Here is a 17,802-nt window from a genome sequence, read left to right on the forward strand (position 1 = left end):
GTTATTTTAGTAAGTAAGTAAAGTTTATTTATTAAGCGCTTTTCATAGACAGGTTGATAGGTTTGTAGCTTGTACCTATCCGCTGGAACGTTGAAGACAATATAATTACACCTAGCAAGACACGAAGTAGGCAAAGTTCTTCATGTTACTCGTGCACGGGAGAGACCGAAGAGGCGCCGTTCCCTCGCCTGACCCGGTTGCTCTCGTCCGTTCTCCCGTACCACTGTTCTTTTATTGAGGTTACATGAATATGCATAGGTTCATTAACATATGACGTCTACATACACACAAAGAGTACCTTGCCTGTGTGTGTGTGTGCGTGTGTGTGTGTGTGTGTGTGTGTGTGTGTGTGTGATCTGTGTGAGGTCAAGATGTGACCCTGTGAAGACTCCCCAAGGCTGGTGCCAGGAGCGGGTCCATCTGAACAAAAGGCTCTTATACTTAAACAGATATACGTGTGTTTGCTATGCCATATATCAGCAAGAGAAGATACGACCTCTCCTAGGAGGTGTGATCTACGCCAGAACACTCTGTAGAGGGAGTGAACGCACTCCCCCTTCATGCTACACAGAGCTGTTAAAGACCTCAAAGGATGAGACATTCTTTCAATCTACAAATGATTATACACTTCTAAGCATATGTGGGTAAATATTTCTAAGCATAAATGACAATCAACAATACAAATCTAACACCAGTCACACAAGCTAACCCATGGAGGCAGCAGCAGGCTTTGTGTTTGGTCTGTTGGCTTAAACTAAGAGAGTTTAGTTTGTTAGCACAAAGAGCTGTCAGCTAAAGCCCCGAATGCACTTTGAATACAGACAAACTGAGAAAAACACTTTAAATACAGCAAACAGTCAAACTGACAACATCTTGTTCTGCTGATCATCCACAGCAGTACGTTTAGCATTCATGCTAGCAGCAGGCTATGACTGTCCACTGAGCACCAACACAGGTAGGAGTGAGCAGTGATGAAGCAGGACTGTGGGCAAGTTTGAGCTACAATCCTATTGGCTTCTCAGTTTCTCCAAAGAAAAGGGGAAAAATTCTTGGTGTTGTGAAGATGTGAGTTGGTCTTGTTGTCGTGGGGCTGGAAGGATGCTGGCAGTGAGAGGCTTTTCATACAGTGTTCAGTAACAGAATGAGAAGAAAGCCACTGCACATGAAACAAGGTGCTCGTAGTGTTTACTGTGTTTGTGCCACAATGTCAGATCAGTTGTAGATTCACATGCAGACTTGTCCAGTGAAACCAGTGCAAGTACTGCAGTACAGAGCAAAGACTAAGCAAGCCAGGAGAGCTCTCCAACTTTCTGAAAGTATCAGAGTGATAAGAAAAAGTGGATCATGCAACAATGTCCCTCAGCACACAAAACAATCAAAGCAGAATAAATATAATGTTTTAGATCAAACACTTACAGGGACCTGAAGACAGAGAACCAACAAGATGTCATGGCTAACAGAGGAACTCAAGCACAGACTGAGTTCTGACAAACAAAAAGGTGACAGTTTATTTACCAAAGGGGTGAACCACAGTGCTCTATATATGTACAGTGAGTCGGGGAGGGGGTCCAGGGCTCCAGGGAAAAGAGGGACGGGAGTCCACACTCACTCCTCTTCAGACACTCTTGTCCTGCTCTCCACTCACACAGCCACACACGGGAGTCACAGGTAAGCGTCTGTAACCAGGTCCGGGGAAATATTTACTCAAAGTATACTCAAAGTTAACCCAGCTGGTGAATTTAGAGAGAGATTTCTTAGCAAGGAGCTGAGATCATGAACACAGGAGGGTCAATGTCCCAGCGACGAACTGCTCCATGCCGCAGCGTTAAATGGTTACCGGTAAGCCCAGGTGAATCAGCAACAGGTGGTGTAATCATCATAGCTGTGTGGACCAAGAGCGAGAGGCCATTACAAGCTCCACCCAGGCAGGCAAAACCATAGTAGGAGAGAGCAAAACATAAAACCTGAAAAGCCATCATGAGCCAGCCAGAGAGACACAGAGTTTATACTAGAAGAGAAACCTGCTCATCTTCATCATGTTTGTTTAAATAGAGAAAATCAGAAGTCTCTGTGTGTCAGACCACGGCTCTACACGGACACTTCTAAGCTGCTTCAGAGTGAACTGACCCAGATAATCTGCACACAGCGGCTGTAAAACAGTGAAAGTCATAACTGTCTCTCTCTGATGGAAAGCTTTTATTGTGAAGTCAGGAAGTCTGCAGGAAGTGTTGAGTTTGTATTCATCACTCAGTGTTTAATGAGACAGGCAGACAGGAAGAGCAGCTCATTAGTGTTGATGAAATCAAAGGACCAAACTGCAGTTTGGTCACATCTGGATGTTTTTCACTGACAGTAAATGTTTTAGTGATAAAGAAATGTGTTCACAGAGAGAGGAAGAGGAAGAGGAGTGGTGTTTGTGAGGAGGAGCAGCTGTCCTGCTGTGCTTTGTGTCAGGACGTCCTGAAGGATCCAGTCTCTACCAGCTGTGGACACTGGTTCTGCAGACAGTGCATCTCCTCATACTGGGACCAGTCTGCTTCATCAGGAGACTCCTCCTGTCCCCAGTGTGGAGAAAGATCCAGAAGCAGAGCTGGACTGCAGACAGCCAGTCAGAGCAGCTGTGTACAAAGTAAGACTGAACATCTGTCTGCTGATGGACTCATTTCTGAAAACTGGACTTCTTGTGTTGTTCAGACATTGAAGAGTTTTCTTTCTCTTTAGTCTCATTGTTTTTCTTTCTTTCAGCAGATGTTGGTCTGCAGGAGGTTTTAGATGAACATAAGATCAGTCTGAGGAGGAGATGTGAACGTGTGACTGAAGGAAGTGATGAAACAGGAAGTAGAACCCTCCTCAACAGGATCTACACTGAGCTCTACATCACAGAGGGACAGAGTGAAGAGGTTCATACCCAACATGAGGTGAGGCAGCTGGAGACAGCTTCCAAGATGGACGCCCTCCATGACGCTCCAATCAGGTGCCAGGACATCTTTAAAGCCTTACCTGACCAACAGAGACCCATCAGAGTGGTTCTGACCAACGGCGTGGCTGGTGTTGGAAAAACCTTCTCAGTGCAGAAGTTCACTCTGGACTGGGCTGAGGGCTTGGAGAACCAACATGTCAGTGTGGTGGTTCTGCTTTCATTCAGGGAGCTGAACCTGATCAGAGATGAGCAGTACAGTCTTCTGGAGCTGCTCCATGTTTTCCATCCAACATTACAGAAGGTCACAGCAGAGAAGCTGGCTGTCTCTCAGCTTTTGTTCATCTTTGACGGCCTGGATGAAAGCAGACTTTCATTGGATTTCACCAACAGGAAGCTGCTGTCTGATGTCACACAGAAGTCATCAGTCAGCCAGCTGCTGACAAACCTCATCCAGGGGAATCTGCTTCCCTCGGCTCTCGTCTGGATAACTTCCCGACCCGCAGCAGCCAATCAGATCCCTCCTACATGTGTTGACAGGCTAACAGAAGTACGAGGCTTCACTGACGCCCAGAAGGAGGAGTACTTCAGGAGGAGATTCAGTGATGAAGAGCTGTCCAGCAGAATCATCTCCCACATGAAGACATCCAGGAGCCTCCACATCATGTGTAGTATCCCAGTCTTCTGCTGGATCACTGCTACAGTTCTGGAGCACATGTTGACTACAGAGCAGAGAGGAGAGCTGCCCAAGACCCTGACTGACATGTACTCACACTTCCTGCTGGTTCAGACAAAGAGGAAGAAGAACAAGTACCATGAGGGACATGAGACGAGTCCACAGGAGCTGACGGAGGCTGATAGGAAAGTTCTTCTGAAGCTGGGGAGGCTGGCGTTTGAACATCTGGAGAAAGGAAACATCATGTTCTACCAAGAAGACCTGGAGCAGTGTGGTCTGGATGTGACAGAGGCCTCGGTGTACTCAGGAGTTTGTACAGAGATCTTCAAAAGAGAGTGTGAGATCTTCCAGAAACCAGTCTACTGCTTTGTTCATCTGAGCATTCAGGAGTTTCTGGCTGCTGTCTACATGTTCCACTGTCACACCAACAGGAAGACAAAGGTGCTGAAGAACTTTTTGGGATATATATTCAACACGTCCTCTCTGGGTGATTTCCTTAAACAAGCCATGTATAAATCCCTCCAGAGTAAAAATGGCCACCTGGACCTGTTTGTTCGCTTCCTTCATGGCCTCTGTCTGGAGTCCAACCAGAGACTCTTAGTAGGTCTGCTGGGTCAGACAGAGATCAGTCCAGGAACCATCCAGAGAGTCATCAACAACCTGAAGGAGATGAACAGTGATAAAATCTCTCCTGACAGAAGCATCAACATCTTCCACTGTCTGATGGAGATGAACGACCTCTCATTATTTCAGGAGATCCAAGAGTTCCTGAAGTCAGAGAACAGATCAAAGAAGGAACTCTCTGAGATCCAGTGCTCAGCTCTGGCCTTCATGCTGCAGATGTCAGAGGAGGTTCTGGATGAGTTGGACCTGCAGAAGTACAAAACATCAGAGCGGGGACGACAGAGACTGATTCCAGCTGTGAGGAACTGCAGAAAGGCTCGGTGAGTCCAGATGTGATCATTAACATCATTGATCAGTGTAGGTTAGTAGTTTAATTTTGAAAATAAAATCAGATTGTAACCACAAAGTGTTTGTGTCCGTACGCTGCAACCTTCCACACCATTCCTTTATTGTACAGACTCAGCAGCAGCTCCATGGATCCCAAATCCAAGAGTGGAGAACAGATTTGAAGTGTGTCACATCCATGCAGTCACAGCTGTGTCCACCATGTTTCCACTGATATTAATCCTGTTCAATGACACGTTTCATATCAGTGAATATGTTCTTTAGGACGTCCACTGACATGTTTAAGTGTCCTGCTGGAAATCACTCAAATCATCCATGAAATCCATGAAAAATCCTTTTAGTGTTTCTAACTTCACCCTCTGTCCTCTCTCTCTCTCCATCCTCCTCACTGCTTCTTTCACTGATAATCACACAAACATCGTATTCAGCTACAAAATAACACAATAATATCATCTGATGATCATTATTATAAGAGCAGGATCCATATTTGATATCAGAGTAACACACTGCTTGGTTATGTGCAGTCATCATCAGTGACTGTGGGTCAAACAGAAGCTCTCTGATTGGTTGCTGACCTTGGTCACCTGTCCACTCTCACCTGTTTGTGTTTGCTCTCTCTTTGCTGTCTCCATCCTCTCTCTCCTTTCTCTCCCTCTCTGTCTTTGTACGTCACTCAGGTCCAATGGAAACAGTGACCTTTACAAACCAATCAAAGACAAACTGATCCATGTCAGGTTATAACAATATTCAAAGTGAATACAGGCTGCTGCTGGACACAGACAGGTAACATCATTTTGACTTGCTGTCACCTGGATCTGGACTCATAAACACTGAAGCCCTGAACAGGAATACAAATCATTTTCTGCCAACTAGCGACACACCAGCAGATAATGGCTCAGAAAGCTCAAATGAGCCAATCATTTCTGTGTTTAGTTCCCCTGAAATCAGATCTGATATCAGCAGCTCTGAGTTCATTCATCATTATTGTCCAGTGATGAGATTTCTGCTCCGTTTGGTAACAGTCAGCAGGTTTTTCCTGCGTGTGGACGTGAACAGTCGTACCTGACAGCAGGTAGCAAACAGAGATCATCTTTCCAGCTGGAACTCTTCACTGAGCTGAACTCATTCAAAATGTTCTGGAGTCAAAACAGGAAACAGTCCAAATGTGTGTCTTCACTCTGACTCTGGATCAGATCTCAGTGACAGACTGTGGACATTATGGAAGCCTAAATGTGACACCATCTTCCGCCTTCATCTGCAGATTAAAGCCAAGCAAAGATTCTCATTAAAAGTCTGCAGGTCTGAGAGAGACTCAATCGTTGTGTCATGTCAAACACAGTAAGAGGAGCTGAAGCACAGATGTGAAGAGCAGATTCATCAGATTATGACCTCACTCTGTTTTGTCTTCATATACATTCAGTCTGTGTTTATAATGCAGATTTTCTGCTTTTATAATAACACATTTTATATTTTCTATCATCACAGACTGACTCACTGTCTACTCTCAGAGTCTCACTGTGAAGTTGTGGCCTCAGCTCTGAAGTCCAACCCCTCCCATCTGACAGAGCTGGACATGAGTAGAAATGATGACCTCCAGGATTCAGGGATGAAGCTTCTGTGTGCTGGACTGGAGAGTCCAAACTGTGGACTGGAGACTCTGAGGTGAGTTCACTGACTGCGGCTGTTGTAGTTTTTCTATATTTCAGGTCTTTGATTGATGTTTGAAACTTTCTTTAGTTCCTAAATGTTCAGGATGTGTCTGAAGACAAATGTGAAGAAGTTTGAGTGCTTTCAGAAATGTTGTCTTTCCAAACGACTGAACAACAGTTTTTCCTTTTGGCTCCAAACAGAAGTGACAGACTTGAGCAGGGTTCATTTAAAGGCTGACAGAAGTGGAGTGGTGACGGGGAGATGTTTGACAGGACAGTGTTTCAGCCACCACAGGTTCATGTTGTGCTCCATCAGTCAGTGAAGATGAAGTCAGTGCTGATGAGGCTGTAGAGTGTGTGAGGGATGTGAATGAGGATGATGAAGATCTGATGATAGCAGATAAAAACAGGCTGCAGAGACTTTGAGCCATACAGGGCACACAGTGTGTGTACAGAACAGCTGAAATCATTATGGAGGCCTTACTGGAATATGGAAGCATCACAGTACAGCTTCAGTGAAGCATTAAAGTCTCTGATATGAGATGAGAAATGAAGCAGCCAGAGCTTTTTCATGAGTGGAAACCCACTGTGACTGTGAGCTGCTGCTACAGCCTCCAGATTAGCCAGCAGCTCATCCTGCTCAACATTTTCTCACCAACTTTAATGGAAGTGTGATGTTTTCAGCTGGAGTGATGGTCAGGGTGGCCTCCCTCTCCTCTTCTTCTCCTCTTCCTCTTTCATTTGTAAAGCCACTTCTGCTGCTTTCATTCATTTGGAAGTCCTGTAGCTGAGTTTGGGAGAGACTAACAGCCTCGGCAGCAGAGGGGAGAAAGGCTGTAACACCACCACTTTACTCTGTTCTACCTGTCACATCATTTTATCAGGAAACAAATATGCTCATGTTTTTCCTATGTTTGTCTTGAAGATGTAAGAAGATCACTGTTAAGTCTAATTGTTGAATGTTGCCATTGTGTTTCTTAAATTTGTACAGTCTTAGTTCAAGCAGTAGGATCAAAGCCATTCCTTTGATCCTGGCCACCTCTCCAACCACTCTGTGCTGGGGGAGGTTTTATTGTAGATACATCCTATCTGAAAGATCTGTTTCTTTTGATGTAAACTTCCTGGGTTTACGACCCTTTGGTCAGCAGGAGGTCTGACACACACACACACACACACACACACACACACACACACACACACACACACACACACACACACACACACACACTCAGTGTATACATTTACATACAGTCCTTGTCTATGTAACCAAACGGGGTTGCAAGGGGAGGTGTTTTGTAAACTATTGTTTGAAGTTTGTCAATAAAAGGCAGCGAGAGGAGGCCACCATTGTGGTCATTTCGACGTGCTGGTCACAGATGGAAGGGCCTCCCTTGCGCAAGAAATCGATCGAACACTGTTGCCTTGTTTTTCTTTCATGGGAATAAGTCCTGGATACAGCGGGGTCTGAGTTTAGACCCAACAATCACATGGTGCTTTTTATTATTGTGTTGGTTTGTTTGCTGTCGCTTGGATGGAGCCCAGCTGTGCGTGGCCCCTGGGCCTGTGGTCAGAGTGTGTGCTGGATAATCCGGCCCAGGATGAGGCCAAACTGACATGGGATGAAATGTCAGTCACATAATTGAGCTTAGTGTAGTTTCATTTCTGCACAATTTAAAAACAACCAAAACTTTGTTCTGTCTTTTCTATGTTATACTGTAGACTTTCTTTGATACTGTGTCCAAAAGGAGCAGCTTTTACTTTGAAGGGGAGGCGTCTCTGTTTCCTCTTCAGGTTGGATGATGGAAGCAAATGAGTGTGTGATGTTTTTTCAGTGTTGCACTTTGTAGACGCTCCCTGACCACTGGTCTCACAGCCAGCTGCACATAGAGACCAGTGTTGTTAGTCCAGGTCAGAAGATGACTTGTTGGAATGAAAATGAGCTTGTAGTTTGTCTGCTTTAATAATGTGACTGGAAAAAGGTGTTGGACTTCAAATATGTCCATTTCTTTCACACTTCACCTTTAAAAGTGAAGCCTTGTGGTTCCTGGAAGGAAAAACACGACTTTTTCAAGTCTTTGTCCTGTTTTTATGATAAATGTACGACTTTAATGTGAAACATTCAGAGTTTTTTCTCTTGTTGTGTTTGTTTGAAGCTGCTTCCTGTTGGCTTCAGCTGTTTGGAGTTTCCATTTTCTAAACTTCTACATTCTGAACCTTCTTCAGCTCTGAACAGATGATGAAACACTGAATGATTTCAAGCTCACACTTTGTCTAATAAACTTACATCTTTCATTCTTTATACAGATTGATGGGCTGTGGTTTGTCAGAGATCAGCTGTGATTATCTGGCAGCAGCACTGAAGTCCAACCCCTCCCATCTGAGACAGCTGGACCTGAGTGACAACTACAAGCTGCAGGATTCAGGAGTGAAGCATCTGTGTGGTTTCCTGGAGAGTCCAGGATGTGGACTTGAAACTCTGAGGTCAGTCAGCATGTTTTAGTTGTGCTGAGATGAATATGATGTGAAAGTTGTGCTGACACTAAACTGCAGACATCAGGCTGATATTATACTGATCCACACTGAGGATCTTCATGGTAAAGTCTGTTTTCTTCTTCTCTGGTTTAGTCCATTGACTGCAGCAGAACAATGTTCACATTTCAAACAGTGAGACTCAACGTATGGCCCGCGGCCCACACGCGGCCTGCCCACCTTCCCTGATTCAGAGAGAGGGGACCCTGATTAACTGTGTAGTGTTCTTCCTCACAGTTCTAAGTATCAGACACAACAATGAATAATCCACAGCTGACTGTCTTTAGCAGGTCAAAGGTCACGGCACACAGCAGACAGTGGGAAATATTATAACTCTGATCATTTATCAGCACATATCCATATGTATAAAAACAAAGCTGACACTGTGAGACTTGATCAGAGGTGTGATCATCACAGCAGAGGCCTTTGTGTCAAAGTCACTGAGGATCAAACAGAAACACATGAAGCAGATTTTCCTGTTCTGGCTTTTTATAGCAGATAACCTTCAAAATATTCTGCAGTCCATCAAAAACTGAAGCAAACCATGAATCAACATGTGAACATGAGCTGATGCTGCTGAAGTGAAGCAAAGTTACAGAGGTTTGATTACAGACACAGCTGAGAGTTTGTAATCTGTCATCATTTTAAAAGGTTTACATTTCTTCAGTATATCCACATTTGCAGCTGGTACCTCAACCTCCACTTGTCCAACACAACTGCTGTCCACTGCCTCCATGACATTGTGATTTTGCTGTTGGTCTTCTGTCAGATCTTCATCAATCACTTCTGCACGGGGCACACCTTCAGACTCTGCAGCTGCATAACGAAAGCCTGTAAGATAAAATTAGACATAAGGTAAATGTACACCAATATTCCAATGACAGGTGTGTGATTCATCTGGAAGTTATGTGCGGATTAGTGTACAGTGATAGCAATTTAGTATGTTTTTAGAGGGGGGGGGGGGGGGGGGTTGTTTACCTCCGATGGGTGCTCTTTTTCGCTTCCGTTGCGTACGCCTTGAGTGCCGGTCCGAGTCTGATACAGGTATGTCGTCATGCCCCATGTGCAGTGTTGGTGCCCAGTCTGGATTTGTTACATCCATTTCATATGCTGGTTTGCCTGCAATAATGCCAAATCATAAGCTACTCAGTCGACATGACGTGGTTCTGCAGCATCACACATTAGCATGTTTTATCTCATTATCTATGACCTCAGCATGTTGAAAATAACACTAAAAGCCTTTCAAGAGTGATATGAATTAATTTAGAACTCACCGGAAAGAAAATGCCGTGAGCAAACCAACAAAAAGCTGGGGATTGCAGAGAACTCGATATCCGCTCGTCTCACCGCTGCAATCCAAGCCTGACGTCTTTGTTTAGTAATATCGGATACATGGGATCCCTCACGTTGCCTCCAGGATGGAAAACGATGAAAAGAGAGCCCGTTATCCAGCTTCTTGCCTTCACGATCGTGTGATCTAACGTTGCAACCGACAACACAACACGTACGATCCATAGCTGAAATGGTATCCTTTGGCTGGCCTACTGTCATGGCGGAAGGGGGCATGGCCCATCTCCCGTGACATCACGCTCCAAAGCCCTATAGGTGGGAAAATGTACCATGTCGACCAATCAAAAATGATATGGAAACATGACATTTGGTTGTTTAGCAAAAGGGGGAAGTTTTAGGAGTGACCGGCAAGAGAGAGCGAGTGAGCGAAAGAGAGAGAGAGTTTTGATACGTGAGAGATTTGTGACGTTTACCGTGTTTGGTCTCAAGTTAGTTTGTTGTCTTGTGTATTTAGTGTGTAGCTGTTGTTTTGTTTTGTGTGTCAGTTCTACTAGTGATCGTCACAGTTGCTGCCTTAAAGCCAACAAAGGCAGATTGCAGTGTAAACGCTGAGTGACACACCTGCTGTCAGACCTGCAGGTTTATCCCTGTGCTGTTCTCATATGTGTTAGAGTGACACAAACTATTGTTTGACACCTGATTGTTCTGTAAATAGTTTGAAATGATTATATGAAAAACGTCTGAGCCTTGGCTGCATTTTTTGGTAAATAGTACCATATAACTTTGTTGTTTGCAAAACGTGTGCGTATTTTTAAAAATGTACAATCTCTATTTGCATTTCAAGTTATGAAGATGATTCGTTAAACATGTGTGTGGTTTTTACAGTCAAAATATCACTTTCTACTTGTATTTTAAATTTTGTCTGAATTTAGATAAATTGTGCTGATACAGTTGGTCAAAATGAGAAAATAACAGATTGGCAAGATAAACTGTTTTTAAAGGTAAAATATAGAGGCCACATCAAAAGTAGTCAAGAAGGGTTAAAGGCTAAAAGCAAAGTTGTCACTGTTGGGTCTGTGTTTCCACAAGCCCCGCTAATTCTAGAGACTTATTCATCATGAAGAAAACAAGACAGTCGATCGATCAATTATTTGCGAAAGGGAGGCCTCGTCTGTGTCCACCACGAAAATGACCACAGATCTGACCTCCTCCTGCTACCTTTTATTGGGAGACAGTTCACACAAAACACGTCAGAACAAAGCCACGCCCCCTTTGTTCTAAGACAAAGCATTTTATGTATATGTGTGAACTTCTGTAAGAGTGTGTGTGTGTGTGTGTGTGTGTGTGTGTGTGTGTGTGTGTGTGTGTGTGTGTGTGTGTGTGTGTGTGTGTGTGTCAGACCTCCTGCTGACCAAAGGGTCGTAAACCCAGGAAGTTTACATCAAAAGAAACAGATCTTTCAGATAGGATGTATCTACAATAAAACCTCCCCCAGCACAGAGTGGTTGGAGAGGTGGCCAGGATCAAAGGAATGGCTTTGATCCTACTGCTTGAACTAAGACTGTACAAATTTAAGAAACACAATGGCAACATTCAACAATTAGACTTAACAGTCACCAAGTACTGTTTATATTTGTGTGTATTGCTGCAGCTTTTTTGAGTATTAATTTGGTGCCTTTGTGTGAAATAATGGTATTGTGAGTGATCCATATAGTCACAAAGAATAGCCACTTGTTTCTGTGCTACCAAAGTTCCCCGGCTTTCATTCAAAATGTGTTTATCGTCAGCACCTGCACATTAAACTACTTAAACATTATAAATGTCTTCAAGCTCACACTGAGGCCTGTGGGGTACTATCAGCCACTGAGACAGTACACACATTTATATGTGTTTGTATATGAATATTTCATACTTTAAGACTGCCTGTTTATTTAAGGGAGATGAACAAAATACATTGGAATTGTACAAAATAATATCAAGGATGATAAATTAAATAGATTTTAAGTAGATGCTTGTGCATTCTTAAAGTCTTATATGTTGAACTGAACTATGTGATCTGTTCAAAGCCTTAATCTTAATTTGAAGTGAAATGTGCATTTTGAGTTTATACACTATGTATATAAGGCGACCGTTTCCTTTTGCAGTATTTTTGTGTGGTGTACTTTTCTATGTCTTAACAAAAGGGGAACAAAGGTGTTTAAGTTCACCTAGGATGATGTGTTTTAATTTTCACATGGTCTTGCTTGAATTTGACCCTGACAAAGGCGTATGAACTCTGTCAGCTGTTTGGAGTTTCCATTTTCTAAACTTCTACATTCTGAACCTTCTTCAGCTCTGAACAGATGATGAAACACTGAATGATTTCAAGCTCACACTTTGTCTAATAAACTTACATCTTTCATTCTTTATACAGATTGAGGGACTGTGGTTTGTCAGAGATCAGCTGTGATTATCTGGCAGCAGCACTGAAGTCCAACCCCTCCCATCTGAGAGAGCTGGACCTGTGGAGAAACAACCTGAAGGATCCAGATGTGAAGCAGCTGTCTGATCTTCAGCAGAGTCCAGACTACAGACTGGAGACTCTGAGGTCAGTAGAGTGATGGAGTGAGTGGGTGGTGCTGTCAGCAGTACTGTACTAAACACAGTCAGTATGAAACAAAGATCCAGTGTTTCCTGTAAAGCTGCAGCTTCTCAGTGAAGCTGTGAGAGGAGAATGGTGACAGGCTTCAGGATTGGACACAAACACTTCCTGTTTCTGACCTTTATGGTCACCATGGTAACGGCTGACACGCTCTGATCAAACGCTGTCAACAGCCAATCAGCTCTCTGAACAAAGCAGCACGCAGACCAATGACTGCATTCATTTCCAAGTTTAAAGCAGTGAAGAACACAGTCTGTAGGTGAGGAAGAATTTAGTGAGAGCAGATGTTTGGATGGAATTCCTCCAGTTAACAGCTGGAACCGTCCATCTGGATTGTTGGGCTTGTTGTTGGGGTTCCTACAGAGCTCAGAGTGGACACACCAAGGTTCTTCTAATGAATGAAAGTCCAAACTCAAACTAGGAGGGAAAAACATTTTCATCAACTTCAATAAAAATCCAAAGATTAGAAAAAGTGAAGCAACAATGAGTCCTAGTACAGTCCCAGCACTGAAGTCCCTGCTGCTCTTTATACTGGATGTGCTGCATCACTGACTGACAGCTGATGAAGAGTCTCTGGAAACACTCGTTTATCTCCTCTGCTCTTCCTTCTTCTCTCTGCAGCTGATGATGGTAAACAGGACGGTGTGTGTGCTGAGAGAGGAGGAGCTGTGTCCTGATGATCCAGAGAGGTTGAAGCAGCAGCAGCTTGTGTGTAGAGACGCTCTGACTGGGCCATGTTACTGGGAGGTGGAGAGGAGAGCTTCATCCAGCAGTGACTGACAGAGGAATGAGAAGAAGTGCAGATGACTGTCAGTGCTGCAGAGTGAACTGCTCTGAGAACAGCTCCACTGTCAGACACAATGTAGAGTCCAGCATCATCCCTGTGTGTCCCTCTGGATCTGACAGAGGATCATCAGTGTATCTGGACTGCTCTGCTGCTGCTCTGTCCTTCTACAGTCTCTGCACAGTCTCTGTCTGACTCTGGCTACATTTTTGGCATTTATATTCTTGGTTGCTCTCTTTATATTTTTCACATGCAAAATGTGCCCATCTTTGGCAAGATTCATACTGCACCTGGAAAGGAAAAATAAATGGCTCATATTCTGTTTGGTGAATACTATTACTCAACATTTTAATTATGATTGGCAAGTAATGATACTAAGACTTATGTGTTTCTTTTGTTTTGTTTTGTTTTACCATTTCAATCATGCTGCGGTCAGCGTTAGCATCTAACATGGAGCAAACAATGCAGTAGTCCTCAGCGTTCCCTGAAACACAATCATAGTTAGGTTTTAATCAAACATTATTTATTGAATAATTAAAAAATAATAGTACATTTTTTCCAAATATACTTCCTGGAAAATTAGTCTAAATTAGACTTTGAGAAGGGTCTTATCTGAAAGTGTTTGAAGAGCACTATTTGTACTGTGCTGTTTGAAAAGCACTATTTAAATTGGAAGTACGCACTAACGTGATAAGGACTTTACTGGACTTACCTCGATTTCAAGTAGGGTGCAAGCTATCTGCATTCGCTCCAGCACAACTGGCTCTGTAGTGGTTGACACCTCACTGACCTCTCCAAAATCAAGGTAGTGTTCTGCAAACTGTGAGATTGATCATAATTAGAATGTAAAGTCTTAATTAGGTAAAGGATAGGATAATTATAAGCCACAAAGTTTCAGCCTATTCCTTTTTCAGTTACTGTATGATTAAGTACTTCTATGTAAAATGATCATCTTTGTTGTTGTTGACCGAAATAACTTTCACTTCACTTAAATTTACTTAAAGTCTTAATTCTAGCTAACAAGAAACTGAATCATTTGAATAAGGGTTACCTTTAACAGTAAAACTCCACAACTGCTGGAATCCTGTCGCTTGTTGTGTTGCATAGTCTGTAACTGCCACTCCATGGTGTCTTCATGCCCTCTCATCCTCAGAAAATTCCTAGTTGAACAAAAGTGTTTGTAATGAAACAAGATTTTTTTTTTTTAATCTAAGAATAACACCTCAGTATCATACATACCTCCAGTTGCGCAGAATTTTCCTGTCATAAACACCTTCATTCCCATGGGGTCTATGAGCAGTATTTTCTGTGCAGAAATGTTGACAATCTAAAGAAAAAGTTAAATTAAAAATTACAATTGTTTGTGCCACTGAAAACTTATTTAAAAATAACACTTTGTGCAAGAAACTGCTTCACAACAAATTATGCAAATTAATAACAAAATGAACACATACCACAAGAATCCAGTGTGTACCAAAGTTCACAGGGCACAGCCACGTCTTCAACTGGGAACTTCATCTGTGGGATTGGAAGTGCAGAGTAATTTGGATTTACTTAGGTACCATGCGTCTCAGGGTGTTTTCAAATATAGTCTTCTTTAAAGGAACCGAACTCTTTCCTCAGCAACAGAAAGGAGTCAACTGTTTGGACCACTTCTGAGCTTTCAACATACCTTGTTGAGGCATCTGAACTGCCCAGAAAACAACGAGCTTGCAACTACTGAACAGAGCAGGTGTGCAGCATTCTGCACAAGTATACAAAAATGTTATAGAACAGTAAATAGGGTTTTTTTTTAATTTCAAAATTAGTAGGTAAATGACATTTCTTACTTACCTTTCGTCTGTCAATAACACGGTGCAGATATGCATCAATGACCTGTTTTGAAAAATCTGAGTTTATACAACAACAGCAACAATTTTTGAAGTAACTGCTTGAGTGCTGTACACAAAAACATCTAAAGGAATAGAATTGCTGATAAAGGTTCTTTCTGCATATACTGGAACTGGGTATTATGATGTCACAACATCTGTGTTGTGGTTGATAACATTTTTTCCTGTTGAAGTGAATGGGTGAAACCTTATCAGAGTTTTGCTATATAAACCCCCCGACCTACTCGCACATTTTAAACTATTAATGGTCTCTGCACTGCAAATACTTCAGAAGGAGCAGAACCTCGAAATCAGAATCAATAATGATAAGTTCTCTTACCTCATCAGAAAGCCACCGTGACCCCTGCAGTGTTCGAAAAATAACTTGTATGGTCCAACAGCTGCCTCCAAGCGCCCAGTATCCTTTGCACGCCATAGCCTCTTTACTAAAAGAAAAATATGATAAGTTAGCTTAGGCATGCATGAGATTTCTAGTGGATACGCTTGGTAAAGGCCGACGGGCCACAACAGGAAAAAGTCAATACAATAGGCATGCATTTACACGCAGAGAAATAGGAAAGGTACAGCGGGTGGGCAAAATAGAAAATTACTGACAGGCAGATCCATTTCCAGACTTCCACAAGCTCAGTGCACGTTGCATGTTTCTTTATATCCAATATGAGTTGAAGACTGCAAAATGCAAACAAAGTCATGCAACAGTCAATTAAGTTGCAACGCCAAACTGGCAACAAATGACCAACTGGTCAAAAAAAGTTGTTCACTATGTCACCTTCATTTTCTAAGCTTTGTTTCTGGGAGGGAAGTTCTTGTTCACGTGTTTCTGGTCCTGGAACACAATTAAACTCCTTGTGTCAGCCGTTTTGGGTGCATAATGAATCCTCTGGACTTTGCTGGCACTGAGGGTTAGCAGTAGGATGGCAGGGAGGCATCTTCAGGTCTGTGCTGCTGTTCACCGTCTGACTGCGAGTTGGGTATTTTTACTTGTCACTGATATTTACATGGTGGCTTCTTCTGTACGGCTTGATATGGTCAATGCTGTAGTGATTTCTTAAAGTTGCTCCTTCTGTGTTTTTTAATCTCACACATTTGCCAGCGATGTCTTGAATGGTGTAGGGTCCTGAAAAATCTCGATCAAGTCTTCCTCCCTTCCTTCCATGTTTCATGTTCAAGAGAAGAACTTCATCTCCAACGCTGTACACAAGGTTTCTGTACTTCTGGACTCGTCTAGCATAAGCTTCCTTTTGCAAGTCTTGGGACTTTGCCATATTTTCCTCTACAGTTTTTTTTAAAACTTGCTCTTGTGCGTCTCTTGTAGAAGATACAAAGTCACCGTAACTCGACTCCTCAGGGAGAATGATGGTGGAAAGCTAAAATGTTCACATTTTAAATTACAATTAGTCCACCACCAGCACCTTTGTTTTGGCCACATTCAGTTTCAGGTGATTCTCCTCACGAACCGACCAATCAGTCCTCTGTACTCCTCTTCCCTTCCCATTCCCTCTTTAATCCAGGATCTCAACCAGTTTGTTATGTTCTCTCTTATAACTTAACTGGTAAAGTAACAACACATTTTTGGTTGTTAGTAAGTTACTTTATTAACCATGTTGTGGAAAGGCACAGGCATATCAATGCGCACATACACCACGCTTGGTGTTCTCTACTTTACCACAAAATATAGACTGATTTTACTAAATACATCACAGTTCCTCCCATCCAGCTTTGATGAACACATTCAGTATCAAACAATCGAGATATTTTCAGGTAAATGCCGTAACCCAATAATTGTACTTAAACTGAAATATGACACCTACTCAGTGATTTACAACATAGAGGTAGGTTGTTTCCTCTTAAACATTTTAACCGCTTTCCTTACAAAATGAACTGGAAACCTATAAGTTCAGTCTCTGAGGTGCTCTGCGATTTCTCTCAGGGTAACGTCTGCCTGTTTGGTCAGAGTCCATAGTGCTCTGTGTGGAAAGTTCAGGTGTTTGAACATTGGTGGTTTCACGTAAACCCTGAACCTCAGGTGGTGAAGCGAGGGCAAACTCTTCTGAATCTTGAGGTGTAGATGTGTCTTCTCAGGTTGCTCTGGAACCACGTGACATTCTGCATCTAGAATCTGATCAACATGTCTACGCCAGACTAAGTTGGCTCCAACATTTATGGTGTATATCAGCGGTCCGGTCCGTGAACGAATCGTGCCAGAATGCCATTTCTGACTTGGGTCTCTGTAGTCTCTGGCGAGAACTTTTTGTCCAACATTGAAGAACCTGGTTTTGTTTCTTGTTGCTTCCACCATGGAAGACTGTTTATCTTGGACATCCTTGCGAATGTCTGGTTTCAGCAAATCTAGATGTGATCTCAGATCTCATCCCATGAAGAGCATTGCAGGTGTGTGTCCAGTTGTTGCATGAGTGGTAAGACAGTAAAAAAATTGTCAATTTTCTGTTGTAGCGGT

General features: G+C 42.8%; 1 protein-coding gene across 1 annotated transcript in view; it reads left to right on the forward strand.

Annotated features, from left to right (window-relative positions):
- LOC146716484 (protein NLRC3-like) overlaps positions 1-17,802 on the forward strand; it is a 368,054-nt gene that overhangs the window by 3,161 nt on the left and 347,091 nt on the right. The window contains exons 4-8 of the mRNA XM_085452525.1: positions 2,388-2,629; positions 2,746-4,537; positions 6,048-6,224; positions 8,516-8,692; positions 12,444-12,617. Coding sequence (XP_085308651.1) covers positions 2,388-2,629; positions 2,746-4,537; positions 6,048-6,224; positions 8,516-8,692; positions 12,444-12,617 — 2,562 coding nt within the window. The remainder of the gene's footprint in view (positions 1-2,387; positions 2,630-2,745; positions 4,538-6,047; positions 6,225-8,515; positions 8,693-12,443; positions 12,618-17,802) is intronic.

This window comes from Copadichromis virginalis, linkage group LG3, assembly GCF_057382275.1.
Source record: "Copadichromis virginalis isolate Kocher_CV1m ecotype Utaka linkage group LG3, C_Virginalis_male_GT1.1, whole genome shotgun sequence".
Lineage (NCBI taxonomy): Eukaryota > Metazoa > Chordata > Actinopteri > Cichliformes > Cichlidae > Copadichromis > Copadichromis virginalis.